The sequence below is a fragment of the Amphiprion ocellaris genome, chromosome 19 (genome assembly GCF_022539595.1).
Source record: "Amphiprion ocellaris isolate individual 3 ecotype Okinawa chromosome 19, ASM2253959v1, whole genome shotgun sequence".
NCBI classification, from domain to species: domain Eukaryota; kingdom Metazoa; phylum Chordata; class Actinopteri; family Pomacentridae; genus Amphiprion; species Amphiprion ocellaris.
Window position 1 is genome coordinate 7,332,639 of NC_072784.1, and position 15,252 is coordinate 7,347,890.

General features: G+C 39.7%; 1 protein-coding gene across 1 annotated transcript; it reads right to left on the reverse strand.

The window, feature by feature from the left end:
• Positions 1-846: 846 nt before the first annotated feature.
• Positions 847-13,653, reverse strand: LOC111580808 (casein kinase I). The gene is made up of 11 exons (XM_023288706.3): positions 13,438-13,653; positions 10,775-10,865; positions 10,400-10,510; positions 9,518-9,666; positions 8,618-8,846; positions 5,108-5,278; positions 4,723-4,871; positions 4,364-4,556; positions 4,104-4,243; positions 2,797-2,864; positions 847-2,717 (listed from the first exon to the last, which is right to left on the reverse strand). The coding sequence occupies exons 2-10, from the start codon at positions 10,848-10,850 to the stop codon at positions 2,832-2,834; spliced, it is 1,251 nt and encodes a 416-aa protein (XP_023144474.1). The 5' UTR covers positions 10,851-10,865; positions 13,438-13,653; the 3' UTR covers positions 847-2,717; positions 2,797-2,831.
• Between the last annotated feature and the right edge of the window lie 1,599 nt (positions 13,654-15,252).

The following is a 15,252-nucleotide window of genomic DNA, read 5'->3' on the forward strand; positions in this document are numbered from 1 at the left end:
ACAGTTCCACGCTGGAATTCACTGAGCTCCTGAGAGCGACCCATTCTTTCACAAATGTTTGTAAAAGCAGTCTGCATGCGTAGGTGCTTGATTTTATACACCTGTGGCCATGGAAGTGATTGGAATACCTGATTCTGATTATTTGGATGGGTGAGCGAATACTTTTGGCAATATATTGTATTTATGTCTTTTATGTTAAGCTGATAACTGCACCACTTCCAAGGTTTTTAGGAGTAAAACGAATATAAAATCTGATACACTGTACTCTAGGCAAACTAAGGTAATCCAATTTTCTTCCCACAATACAGTGAACTAAGGCTAGCCCCATTAGTTGAAATTACTCTTTATGATGGTTTACATAGCAATAATCACACGTAAAGGTGTGCTTTGTAAATGTTTTTGATAAATTGTCATATGGGTGACCAACCCTTTAAATTGTCCTGGAGAAGAGATGCAGGGGCTGATAAGGAGAAAAAGTTCACCTCTTAACACAATACTAGGGATGTCCAATATTTTAGCCAATAACCGATACGCCGATATTGTCCAACTCTCAATTTCCAATTCCGATATCAATAGATAATGATATATGCGGGCTATTTAACTAATTTCAGGTAGCATCACATATCTAACACACATATTGAGTCAAAACTTTTATGAATGTTAAACTTAATATTTCAGCATTTTTATTCACATTATTTTATCTATATCTTTAAAAAGTTGGACAATATCGGCATATCGGTATGTATTTCACAAAATGTCCAAGCCTAGTAACACCACTGATACATCACTGTAAAATACTATCCATGTAGCAGTGAGCAAAAGTTGACCAAGAACAGTCAGCAGGAGTTGTGAGCAACGTTGTTAATTTTTATTACTTCATAAAATATACACAAATACTGTAAATAAAGTGTGTTAAAGAACTGTACATGATATCAGTACACAATACATAAAGTGAAAACCCCATTGCCTCGTCCTCTTCCCCGCTGTCCCCATCTCAACGGTTACGATGCCACTGGGTCATGGTGGCCTGTACAAAGGTAATTACACCAAGTACGCTGCTATTTACACATCCCTGCAATTGCATCAGTTATGCTTTCTTCTGAGTGACATCATCAAAAATTGCTGGAGGTTAAAAATCCAAAAAAGGTGACATCAAACCATTAGCATATCATTTCTGCAGAAGAAATACCAAAAGCCCTAAAGTATTGCATGAGGTGGACAAGCAGAAAAAACAAATCAAGAAAGGTTCTTCTAACAACTTACAAGATGATGGAATGAAAGAAAGAAAGAGAATAAAGGGCAGAAAGTCATTTCAGTCAAGTAAACAATTGTTTAACATAAATAGAGAACAGAGATAAAACAATTTGCATACAAATAAAGACAAAATGAATTTAGTACTCTTAGCAGGGATTCACTGAATCACTCTTTCTCTCTCTCTCTCTCTCACACGCACGCACGCACGCACGCACACACACACGCACACGCACACACACACACACACACACACACACACACACACACACACACACACACACGTTAGATGACCCAGCTGGCACAGGAACAGTAGTCCACCCCACAATTTAGTACTTTAAATAGTTTCTGAACCCCAGCCCGTTTTTTTGTCATTAGTATGCATTTTTCTACTTTACACCTTAAAACAAACGACCACATTTTGGCTTTACACTGAAATTAAAAAAAAATATTTACATTGGAGTAAACATTTTTTTAAAAACAAACAAACAAAAAAAAAAAACAACAATTGGATGCCCCCTCCCCTCCAAAATGTTATCCCTCACGGAGTCGGCCCAGTCCCTTATTACCTCCAATAACAAAAGAATAAAAAAAGGTAACATTAAGAACTATCATAAAAACTGCAGCTGCTGTTTGTTAGCCAAAACGGGCAGCTATGGTCTCTGGTCAAATATAGGTATGCTGAAAATTTCCTGAGGCGCTTCCCTCAAGACATAGGAGTGTGTCTTTGCAATATCTATGGTCACACTTTACCTCACCCACTAACATTAAAACCAAAGAAAACACTCGATTTAAAACAGGCAAAGGGCCGATGAAGACTTTTGATGTTTCCAGGGACAGTAAATCATCACAGAAATGTATAAAGGGCAAGAAATCGAGACGGTACAACAGCTAACACCACTTACGCTTCCGTTTTAAAGTCACCTTTCTTTTCATCCACTGTCCTCTCACGTACGTCTCCCTATTTATCTTTCAGCTGTTACTTCTTTCAAAAAGAAACGCAAAAGGAAACTCCAATTTAAGATATCTTCATGAAAGATGAGTAACATTCACTAAAAAAAGCTGTTTTGCTGTTAAAATTAAAAACAGAGAAATTGTTAATAAGCCTATATCAACCTTTGATGAGAAACATGCGTGTCCCTGATACCTTTTTGCTTCTTTGACGCCAACGGTTCTTCACATTTTAAGAGTACAGAGGGAATGTTTTGAGGAAGAGGAGGGCAGGTATGAGCAACTGTCAAGGTGCAGCATTGTCATTTGCTTTCCGTTATTGTCGTGGTGGTGATCTGAGGTTCCGCGAAGGTGGTTCATGAAAGAAAGCATGTTGGAAACCTTCATTTTCCTGGATCTTTGAAAAAAAATGTACTGTCCTTCTCCAAAGACCCAAGAGTCCATTAGCAATATTTTCATAAAACAAGGTAAGAATAAAGGAAAATAAACCGCAGCGACAAATATACCTTGCAGCCCTGCAACAACAAATGGATCGTCATTAGAGAAAGCATGAAAATGTGGACGTGTGACAAAAATATTGAAGCTACACCTCACCTGTCAGTTTCACGTGCATGCAGAGCCAACAAATCCTACTTCCCGAGGTGCTCAAATGGCACGCTGACCTGCAAAGGATACAGAATAAAAAATTAAGAGGAGTCATTAGCATTGTAACACCTTCTCACACTAACATAAACATACTGCACCAGGCTGTAGTTATCAGATGCAGCCTTGAACAGATCCATACAATCATGTCAAATTTCATTTTATAGCGATTTCTCATTTGACCAATAGTTTTTTTTTCTCTTAGGAAATGAATGAAAGTGTCAAAAGATTGTAAGACGTTCATGATACATTTAAATTATTTGGACATTTGATAACATTTTTACTAAAAATGTTTGTGTCTAAAAATATTTATTTTTCTATATATTGTCACAAATTTTATTGTCACAGTCTAGTTACTATACTATTCCAAATGTAAACTGAAAAATATAAAACATATTTCATAAAAACATAGGAAAAAAAGCCAGACGAAATCTACCGTTCAAGCAAAAATTCAGTATAAATCAAAATTTGGTATGAGTATGAACAACTGTGGACTCAATTGTATAAATGGCCTAATCCTGAGACACACATATTTTTAATACAGTTACAAACTGTGCAAATAACACTCCTCTTTCTGTTTCCACTTCTTTCCAAATTGATATTATTAGACAGATTTTAATATTTAAGACTACTTTGAGATATTTTTGCTGCACCACCTCAGTCTGCCAATAAAGGTTTGCTGTACTGAGCTAGAAATAAGCCATGGTCTTTAACACAAGGTGTGTTATTCACATCATCATAACTTCAGAAGTTATAGAGATGATTCTAGTTTCAAAACCCACAGGTCAAAACAAGAAAAGCACGCAGAGAGTGCAGTGCTCCGCCAAGACTGCTCAGTCGCATGATTTCCAACGCTAATGGTGCTAACAGACAAACAGAAGGACAAACGCACAGCGATTGTCACATAACTCAGCTGCGTTCCTTGGTGGAGTAACAATAAAAAGGCAGGTTTCTTTACACACAAGTACTGTATTTACAGTATTATAGCAATGGAACATATACTACATTTGCAGCTTTTATTACAACCTTTTTGGAATCTTATCAGAAAAGCATGACCTAATTCTAGAATCTTACTTTGTATTGGTTTAGATTTTATTTCAGTCATCTCTATTTTACCACCAGCTGGATGGAATATTCATATATAATGGGTCAAAGAAAGACTAAGTGGTCATTCGTATTGACGCCCGTTAATCCTTTTTCTTTCCAACATGTAGTGCAGATTTCCAGACCAACCAAAGTCACCGCAGGTCTTTCCTCACCTGTGATGTAGAAATTCTGGATTGGTCGTGACGGGCTGTGAGGTCTGAGGACGATACGTTGGCGGGAGCCCCGCGGTGGAGTCGCATGCTCACCTTCCTCTCCCGCTCTGCACGAGAAATTGCACGCGGTGACGTGTTACCTGAGATGATAAATAAAACAGGCTACATTTTATGGACGTTGAAAAAAATAAATAAAACATTTCTGTATCAGCATAGTATTATTCTGTTGAAAATTTAAATCAAAGCAGCTGAAAACTCACCAGACTGCTGGACCCGTGAGGCCGGGTTGGACATGGCTTGCTCTGGCCCATTCCTCACTCTGTTGGGAGCTCCAGGGTTGGGACCTGGAGGGAGGCCTCGTGCAGACCCCCTGGGTGCTGCTCCGATCCGCTCATCCCTCTCGTCACCAGTCCTCCTCTCCCGATCCCCATCTTCAGCTGTTCGACTGGCACCCTGAGAGAAGACATAAGCAACATTCAAGCTCTTCCACTGACAACAGAGATTGGTTGTATTACAACGGAATGAAATGAAAAATGGTTTTTGAACACTGTGATCAAATGTTGTGACAGCTAGGTGCCAAAAGACATACTTTAGTTTAAAATGTTTGAATTAAACTTACAAATTTGAGCATGTTCCAGTCAAAGACGTAATCATAAGAGAAACCCTGTCGGTGGAACAGATTTCTGAAGAGCTGTCGTAGGTAGGAGTAGTCTGGTTTGTCATCAAAACGGAGTGAACGGCAGAAATTCAAGTACGTGGAGAACTCCGCTGTGAAAGAATCAAAGACATGAGGATCAGTAATGAGGAGAAATTCAGAATACACAACAGCAACAATATAACACAAAACCAATGATCTGCTGTTCATCTTTGGACAAAGCAGTTACATTAACTCTGCACTGTTAGCATTTTATTTCACACTGAGAAAACTCAGCGCAGCACCTGCAGATAATTTCAGAGGTATGTGGCTGCCCCAGTGCAGAGGCACGCCCAGAAACATCACTTACAAGGGTATCCTTTGCAAAGAACTTCGATGGGTGTGGACATTTTCTTCTCACTGATTCGTTCATACTTCTGTCTCTTGGTTGCAGCCTTGAGGCCCTGCCAGGGGAGGGAGCCCAAGTTGAAGTACATGAGGACGTAGCCGAGAGACTCCAGGTCGTCACGTCTGGACTGCTCTGTGAATACAAAGGGAGAGAGAGTGAGAAAAGAGGGATATCAGCTTAGTGCTACAACACAGAATCACTTACTCAGGGTCTATTTATAGTTTTGATACTGAAGGAGAGATAAAAAAAAAAATCATGTCTTCTTCAAAAGTCCCACTAAATAGCCCCTTTTTAAAAAAGGGTGATGCAAGTCTTACATGTCCCTAACATGTGCCCTTTGAGTTTTAGCTCAAAATACAATAAAGACGGTTCATTTAACTATGAGATATAACACCTGTTTTGTCCCTGTTCTGAATGGGCAGCTTCAGTGTTTATAGCTTTAAATGCAAATGAGATACTACTGTACACACCCCTTGCCAGAAGAGAACCAATGACAACTCTGTGTTTGGTGGGTATGACAGGAGCAGCACAGCTGACAGCACAGCAGCTGATAGACATTAGGCAGACAGTGACTTTAATTTTAAAAGTAATCCATTTGGTTTTCAGTTCCTGCTGGGAGTCCATCGAGAATCTTGCGTTCTGCTTTTGTGCACTGCTTTGAGCATTTCCGGGGATTGAGCATTTGACATTTTGGCAGTATTTATGTTGTACTAGTCTTGCATAGCTAGATCTACCTCCACAATGCTGTGTCAGTACTTGACAATGATCAGTTCAGTATCTAATGCTCTATGTATTAGTCATAGATTTACTGGAATTTTGAAATGGTGTCTACATACACCCTAGCAAGTATTTCGTTTGTTTTTAAAAGCAGTACACTTCTGGTCTTCTGGTCGTATACAGATAAAGATGTGTCTCTTAGAGGTGTACAGAGACGCCATTATCTGTATCAAACCAAAAAACCCATATCTAATTAAAATAAAGAGCAAATGATTTTGTTGGGGTCTTAACTGTGCATAGCAATGAATAGAGATAGATCAGATTAACAGATAGAATAGAATAGATAGATTAGATTGATAGAATAGAGCAGATAGATAAGATTAATAAATAAATAGATAAGATAGATTAGATAGATAGATACTTTATTGATCCCCCAGTGGGATCAATAAAGGTTAGCAAAAGAAAAATGTACTGAAATGCTAATGCCACAAGATCACCGTTATCCATCCTAAACTGTCTTTTTCTGCCTCCTATTTTGATCCAGGTATTAAAAAAAAAAAGACAGTGCAGAGAAGAGGCCCAGTCAAAATCATACAACAGGAGGGGGAGGGTTCAATGAGGAACAGTTAGAACAAGTAACTTACTTAAAAAAAAAAAAAAAAAAAAGCGTTAAGCACAAGCAAGAACGCCACATTTAAAAGACACTAAAATATTCCGACACTACACACTAAGGTTTGGTGAAAAATATACACCTGATTAAATAAAACCGATTAAAGTGGGATTCCAAGAGCACTGACGAGTAAAATCTGGTGAGTACTACTGTGCTTTACACCTCCAGGCTAAGGATGAGTGTCATTGAGAGCAGCTCTGATGAATCACATTTAACAGGATGTTCAGAGGCAGCTGTCAACATGAAGCAAGGGTGTGACCCTGATGACTGAGAATTTTTGTGAAGCACACAGCGAAGGTTGCCTATCACTATGACCACAGCTCTGTAGACAATGGCATCAATACAATTAAACACAGCTCTAATGAAAAACATCAAGTGACATGCTAAGGTAGCACCTACCCATTTCAACTGACAGTTTTACTGAGAAAAGATTGGCTAGTCGCGTATTAAAACCCCTGGACTGGACATGACAAACTGCACCTTGCTGTATTTGAATCTGCTTTAGTCAACATTATCCACACATTTATGACAACCCTTTGCCTTTTAAGTAAAGCCCCTTTCAGACAGGCACTCCATTCCATTAATTTCATTTAACGTATGTGTTTCATGTCAGTGTGCACCCTGGTGACATTTCCGTTACTGTCGCGCTGGCAGTATTAGTAGGTCTTACTTCCGTATCACTCTCAACACGGCTGAACTGAACTGTCATTTTAACAGATAGGGACACACGGGCAATACTTTCAACTGTGTGAAGTGAAGATTTGCCCACATTTTCGCATCGATATTCATCCAACACAACAAAAATCACTTAATACAGTTTGTGTACCAAAATCACAACACACATTCTTAAGGACTTTCCTCTACAATTTTAAATCTATTGGGTAACAAAATGAAATGACTATAATAATACAACTTTACTGCGATGAGAACAGACACTAACAGCTTAAAGATGAATGATCCTCACCAAGAATTAACATAATCCAAGTTTTTTTTCCCCCCACAAGACGTTAACAGGAGCTTTCTTCCAGTTGTTTAGAAGTATTCTCTCCTAGTTTAACACCTGGAGCATCAGACAGCAGTAGGATCCATATATGTGTCTTTAAAGAGAGAGAGTTGTGCGCATTTGCACATGGCCTCTAACAGTGACGGTAACTTACTAAAGTTGTTATAATTATAAATTATAAGAGACATACAAAGATAGCGTGAAGAGGGCATCAGTTCGGACCTGGATCCGATGGCAGGTCACACTGTGTAGGCCTACATGTCTTCACATCAAACAGGTGAGCTATCACACACAGAACGGCAGCTTAGTTTCCAGCTGTTGAGGACTATTTCTTTATTCCATACATGCAGCATCAGACAGAGAGCAGAGAGCTGCACACAGCTACAGTAGTGACTTCATTAATGAGGTTTAACTATGAATTATCCTCAACATAAAGAAAGGGTGGATGTCTAACAGGGGCTGTGTACTTTTTATCACCTCTGAGAAGTGAGCTGCCACACAGAGGCACAGCTTATCAGTTCAGTTTCAATTTCACTGTTTAAGAAATCAGAGATAAACTGGCCAGTTCATTATCTAGACACTTTGATCAGCTGCTACTAGTTTTGTTTTACTGTTATTGCATAATATGCATGATACATCACATGGTGTATTGACTAGTTATACATGAATTACAAACACTGTGTGAACCATGGCTCTTCCTGGCACTGTGGGGGTATGTCTGAATGAGGCCATAAGGAACATCAACAGAAGAGCAGGCTGTGTCTGAATGACTAGAATGCAGTCACTTTAACAGATTGATGAAGCCAGCAATGTTCAATATCCATGTCTGAAAGGGGCTTAATACACAGAATGTAAACAACATGAATCACAACAACTGTAATAGGGGCTTTCTAGGAATAGAACTGCCTGCAAACACATAAATACCAGGGTCAAAACAAACCTTTAATCTAAGTCAACGCTCTGCGACACAAGTAACCAATTGAATATCAGTTCTTGACACCCTAAGTACACACTTCACACCATACAACTCATTTAAAGCCATGCAAATCAAATTTGTGTTCATATTCCATGTGCCCCTTACCAATTCCAAGATGTGTGTTGATGGAGGCGTAGCGCGCTGTGCCAGTCAGGTTCTTGTTCTCCCTGTAAGGGATGTGCTGGTGTGTGCGGGCATCGCGGTACTTCTTGGCCAGACCAAAGTCAATAATGTACACCAGGTTGCCCTTCTTCCCAAGCCCCATTAGGAAGTTGTCCGGCTTTACATCTCGATGGATGAAATTCTTGGAGTGGATGTACTCAATGCGACTTATCTGGAGTGAACAGGCAAGAGGTGGGCACAATTGTCAGGTTCTGCAGCACAAAACATTCAACATTTTGGCACATAGAAAAGGATGTGGTTATATTACCTTGTGGTAATATAATGACAAGGTCATATTACATTTTGAATGCTGTTAGCCGGTATAGTTTTACTCACTCTGCAGTATTAGGTGAATTTCATACATCAATGACATGAGAAAACAAAGACAAAAAAGCATGACAAAGGGGGCAACAGGATATATGATGACCTCAGGCTATAAGTGGAGAATCAAACACCCATAGAGAGAACTGGCACAACAAATTGGCAGCAGTTAGAACAAAAGGTGAGATGAGTTGTGCTTGAGAGATGTTTCCATGAAATGAAATATCTAGGCCAGCAAAGTCTGAGAGGAGGCCAACATTACAAACTACACTGAATGCACACGAGCATGCAGCAGAGACCGAAACATCTATAATCTTTAAAGAAGCCTCGGGGGAATCATGTGCAATGTTTCTATATAGAGCATGCAGCAACAAATAAAAGAGAAGTAAATCACGATCATGACCCAGTTAACACTAGGTCTTGTGCACAGAACTGCTTCACATAGCGTGATTTTAACTAAGAGGGCTGTGAAACTGTCCTAATCCTCATGTCCCTGACTCTGAACAACGGTTTGTGTCGTACCATCTGGTCCGCCAAAAGCAGCACGGTCTTTAGGCTGAACTTCCGGGAGCAAAAGTTGAAAAGGTCCTCCAGGCTTGGGCCAAGCAGTTCCATGACCATCACGTTGTAGTCTCCCTCTGCACCACACCACTTTATCGATGGAATACCCACTAGCAAAGGCAAACACACACAATCAGAACAAAGTCTGCTCGGCCTGTTATCACCAGCACACTTGTAACTTATTATTATACACATATTTTCACAACATAGCTCTATTCATGAGATCAATTTGATGGAAATATCTTTATTAACCTATGCAAGTTCACAGATGGATTTATATCACAGAAATGTAAGAAGAAGACAGTCCTTCAGACATTTTTATTGTCACTTAGCAACATCCATTCTGTAGAAAATGATGGTCTGGCTGCAGCTTATTATCATTCATCATCATTTTACTTGTGGGGGGAAAAAAGCTTTGGATTGTTTGTGTTTCTTTAGACCAATGCAAGCATCTTGGGCAGAGTCAAATCAAGGACGCAGCTTCAGTGTCTCCTCAAAACAAGGAGACACAGTCATTGAAATAGTCACACTTCTGACTGAAAATGAAAACACCCCACACCAAAAAAAAAAAAAAAAAAAAAAATAACAGGTTTGGCTTACTGCACAACACAAATCCTCTTAAAAATTTAACAATTTTCTGTGTGGTAGGTGGCTCATTCAATGGTTGCTTCTCATAGTGAAGAAGATTTTAAGGAGGAGAAAGCTGCATGAAATGTAAAATAGTCACCATACGTGTTTTGCAGACTTAGAATATTCGGCTCTATCATATTGCCAGGGACAATAAATTTGACGAGGAATGTGTTAAAAAATCTTGACAAGCGTGTCAAAGCTGTATTCGCTTACCTCCTCCTTGCATCATCTTGTAGAACTTGCTTTCGATGTGTAATTGTGGGTGCTTGGTCTTTACACATTCCAGCTTGATGGCTACCTCCTCACCAGTGGCAATGTTGGCACCTTGAGGAGACACGTACAAAATCAACTACAGCTGCAAGAACCATAGCAAAGGTGCAGGCCAATGATGGATAAATGTGAAGGAAAATCCAGTTCAGTGCCCAGATAAAAGGGGAAATGAATGGTAAAGTATGAAAAGAGAGACTGTCCGCTAACTAATGTGGAAAGAACCTTAACTGAGGAGGCTAACGGAAAGTTGAGTAAGGCATGCAAAAACTAAAAAAGAAAAAAAAAAACACAAAAACCACAGTGTCCGTTTGTACTTACCAAGGTAAATATCTCCAAAGGAGCCACTCCCTATCTTTCGCCCAAGCCGGTACTTGTTCCCCACTCTCAGCTCCATGGCTGCAAGTTGTCACTGTCAAGAGACAAATGTATTGTTAAAATAAAGCAAAAAACACCAGGATACCTCATCTGAGTTGTGTCGCTTCTCTTTCAACTCTCATAAATACTAAACAGTTTAAGATTAGCTCCTGTGCAAATAAACTGAACACACCAAAACCATTTCCTCAACCATTTCCTCAATCAGCTGATGTGTGTCAATCCCAGAAATACTGAACTGACCACATGTTTGTGTGAGAACATAGCCTGAGCAGGGCTTGTTGATCAGCAATCAGCTGTCTGGACTCCAAAAATATAAGGTCAGATTTATAGGGTAGTTAAAGGCAGGAAGGGAGCAGAAAGAAAAATTCAAAAATCAGGCTACACATGTGCCCATTTCCACTTGGAAGAAGAGCGAACCACAATCAGCTGCTGTATGAGTACTAGGATTTGGCACACATGAGGAAATGAAGCGCATTTTTTGGAGCCCAGCTGCACGTGATGCAAGATCATCACTTATTTAGTACTCACTCTACCACGCCACATTGTGCAGCCACTGCAAAAGCAAGACTAAGCTCTCTGCTGTTCTGTGCAGGCATTGCCAAGGGAGGGAAGGCATGAGAGGCGATGGAGCGCTGGCTGGGCTTTATCTATGTCAAGGCCCGCAGACGATTCTGTGTAACGAACTTCAGAGAGCGAAGTGCTGCAGAGAATGTACGAATGCAGAGCATCATTTATCAAAGACGTTTGTTTCCTGACCACCAATTTGGGAATATAACTTCAACAGAATGTGCCCTTTATAGCAACAATAAACCCCCCTGTTCCAGATGTAGACTGAGCTTTCAATTAAGGGTATGTCATGTGCCTCATTTACACTTCTGCAATACATGAAATACACTGCACCATCTTTGCAATATTTTGTGTTGCACTGAAAGCAGCCTCAAAAGTCTCATGACAACTCAGAGAACTGCAAAAACAAGACGACCTCAGTTTTGTGGACATGCCAACTCAAGCAAGCAGAAGAGTCATCAATTCTGCAGGACGACTCCTCTGCACTAAGTCTGCTTCCACCCAGAATCTCCTTCATCACAACACAATTATCCCACACATTACTTTCCTGGATTGCAAGCAGTGCAACAAAAACAAGCTGCAGGAACCAATTTCATTCTAAACATACTTCTGAAAACAGTATAAAAAATATTGTGATCCTAGATCAAGTGAGCCTAATTTGTGAGAACATTAACTTACCAAACATAAGCAATAATGAAGGCATCAGAAGTCCCTGTCAACTCTAACTAGCAAGGACAGACTGCCATGGTAGATGTGATGGAGGCAGATGGATCTGGGCTGATCTGGGTTAATAAAGGGTTAGGGTTCATTACACCAAGAGGGTGTCTCATGCGCTGCAGCCAGGGACCTGATTTAGGGAGCAACATTAATCACAAGGCCACAGAGTAAGAGCAATGATTAATTACTCTGTACACGAACAGTGACACATAATGCTAAACCAAGTGTTTGTGCATATTTAAGCTGCTCCAGTGTTTTCATTTCCATAGGAGACAAGCGTTAGCATGGTGCAAACTTAGCAGCGACTTAAAGAATTAATTATTTCACGTCTCAAAGATGGTCCGTGTGATGTGAAGCAAGAAGAATTAGCCAGTCACACTGCACTGGGAAAAACAGCATGTGATATTAAGGTAGTAATCGTGTACAGGAGAGTGGATTGGTTAAGATGGTACAGCACACATCTGCTGGTCTGGGGGAGTCTTAGTGATGGCTGTGCAGGCAGGATGTCCCAAGGAGCTGGTACATACCGAGGTTTAACCGTCTCTAAAAACAAACTCATGTTTTTGGACAAGCACTTCATGAGATGCACTTATGTGGAAAACACACACACTGAATATTGCTCTTTAACTGAAAAAACAAGTGTCAGGAGACCCAAAGCCAGAACATTTCACAATCACAAGTAACAGGACAGCCCCAATGTTACGCCTCTTACTCAGACAGCTGTCAGCACACAAACAATCTGTTTCAGCCACTGAAAGCATGCATTATTATTTTTATCATGTAGAGTTTAGAATTCACCTTAGCAGATAGTTGTTTTATAACGATAATGGCAGACATCAGGCTACATCTCTCATTGCAAGCTAGGAAGCAAGTCATGTACCAGTAGCGTTTCTAGAACTAAATATCTGCCATGTTTTTAGCTAAAATTCATAAAATTTGCAGACAGCCATGATGTGTAATTTACAGACGCATTAAGTGACGTTTGTTAAAATAAATAATACAAAGCGCAGGCATTAGTTCACTGTTAGCTGCTACGAGTAAGCTAGTAGAAACACGAACCGTGATACGGACTGACCACACCATGAATATTTCGTACATTCACAAAAAAATAAAAATACAAATGCGTTTATCACACTCCGACACATTTTGTTTCACACTTACAACCGCACCCATACATGTACTGTACTAGCCCGTGTAGATAGCCATCCCTACTACTCGCCCCCCTCCCCCTCTCCCGTAAGCCGTGAATAGAAGACTCTGATTCGGCCGAATCAGACCGCTTTTCCCCCTTGGTTTCTGCGGTTCCGCGACCCAACACTCACCCGATATTGGGTTCGTCCGAGAGCTGGGTTGGTGGAGGTTCTGATCCGATGGTTGTCAGTCGGACAAGGGCCCGGGCAGAAGAGGATGGGAGCGGATTCTGGTGGCTCTCATACCCCCAGCTCTTAGCTCAGTCGTCGGCTGTACTCGCTGTAATAGTCCCTGAGAACCTCCAGCAGTACGGGCGGCCGTTCTCCGCTCGACTCTGTCTCCCCCCGCCCCCCCGGTTACTTAACAACGTGCGTGCTCACAACGTCAATGATGTCATCCTCTCGGCTGTCAGGGAAGCGTCGTTAAAGGAGAACGTCACCCAGGAGGCGTTCCTTCCTACCTCACTTTTAAACAAGTATTACCACAACCGTTAGAGAAAACCGCACAACAGCAACACAAATGTATTAGATATACCTGGCACAAATGAAAATGGAGAACATGAAAACAGGAACATGTTCAGAAAGTTATATAGCTGCCCAAAAGCTTATTACATTTTAGATTGTTTAGCAAACAGGTGAACTAATTTAGTAAATTTCTGTTTGGGCTTCAATTTTTTTTTTTTATTAAATATTTTCCTTTACAATTTTCTGCTATCAAAGGCTTGATTGGGCTCAGCTTACACATCAATTTTTATTCCACGTTTTATTTGTTCTTTGCCTACTGTAGTCACAGTAACAGGGTTGCTAATCCATGCTAATGTTAGCTTTTTCTCAGGAGTAGAAGCTAGATATCTACCAGCTAAAAAGCTTTATGCTAACAGGGTTGCTGTGGGACACCCGTTCCCTGCATAATTATGTTGGTTAAAAAAATGTTCTCACAATTACAAGAGACATCAATGAAAAAAATAATACCAAAACAGGAAGTTTGAATTTAATTTTAACTGTTTTATTTGAGATTCGATTTGGTCATCAGGGCAGTGGAACACAAGAAAAATTGCATTTTATGAGGAACTCCAGACTTATTTGGTATTTTAAAAAAATATTTTCAAGCATTCTTTTCTCCTAGTTTTTTAAGATTTGGTCTCAGGACAGGTAAATTTACACAACAATTGCATGTTTTAGTATTTTGTACATGAATTACTTAGAATTTGATGGGTGGGACATGACTCATAAATGCTTATGAAATTAAATATTCAAGATCTGGATTGTCAAAGTAACAGATTACAGCTTTAAGGTTAAAAGTGAAAGCTCAGATGTGTCCTAAGCTTTTGGGGCATTTCACCAATAAGTGTTTATGTTTTCAAAAGGTACAAGAGATATTAACGTCAGTAAATCAGGTTTTAAAGCTATTATTTATCCTGTTGCTTACCTTTACTAATTTGAAGTCTGTGTTTGCAAAGTAACTACTCTTGTCATTCCAGCAGTCACACAAAATAAATTCTATAATTCAAATAAATACAAAAAATAGCAAATATTGTTATAATAATTATTTTTTCTATGACTGGGTCAATACCAAGGCTTGTTGATAATGTTTTGGGAAAGAATCAACATTGTTGTGTCAAAATGTGACTTAAATCTGTCTGGTGCAGTTATATTCAGTGCCATCTTTATATTTAGTAGTAGTTTAGTCAACAGTTACTGGTTTATATTAACATTTTTGTATGCAACGGTTTAGTCACTGAACACATGAAGGACTCAGAGTATGTAATTAATACAGTAATCATTAGATAACTGCAGGATGACGTGGGTGTTAAATAGGATTGGTTTGTAAATGGCAATAAGAAGGTGGCAAACCTGCTGGCTTGTTTCTCTGGTCCCGTCCATAAACATTTCCTCTAATAGTCTCTTTGGCATGAGCTACAGTGCAAAATGTGTTTTTTCTTTATC

What these genes read in the sequence shown, in the direction of transcription:
- LOC111580808 (XM_023288706.3), bottom strand. Translation starts at nt 10,850, where the DNA reads ATGGAGCTGAGAGTGGGGAACAAGTACCGGCTTGGGCGAAAGATAGGG. An exon ending in CTTTGGAGATATTTACCTTG is followed by an intron (nt 10,511 to 10,774) that starts GTAAGTACAAAC and finishes TGTCTCCTCAAG; the next exon opens with GTGCCAACATTGCCACTGGT. An exon ending in TCTTTGCAAAGGATACCCTT is followed by an intron (nt 4,872 to 5,107) that starts GTAAGTGATGTT and finishes ATTCTTTCACAG; the next exon opens with CGGAGTTCTCCACGTACTTG.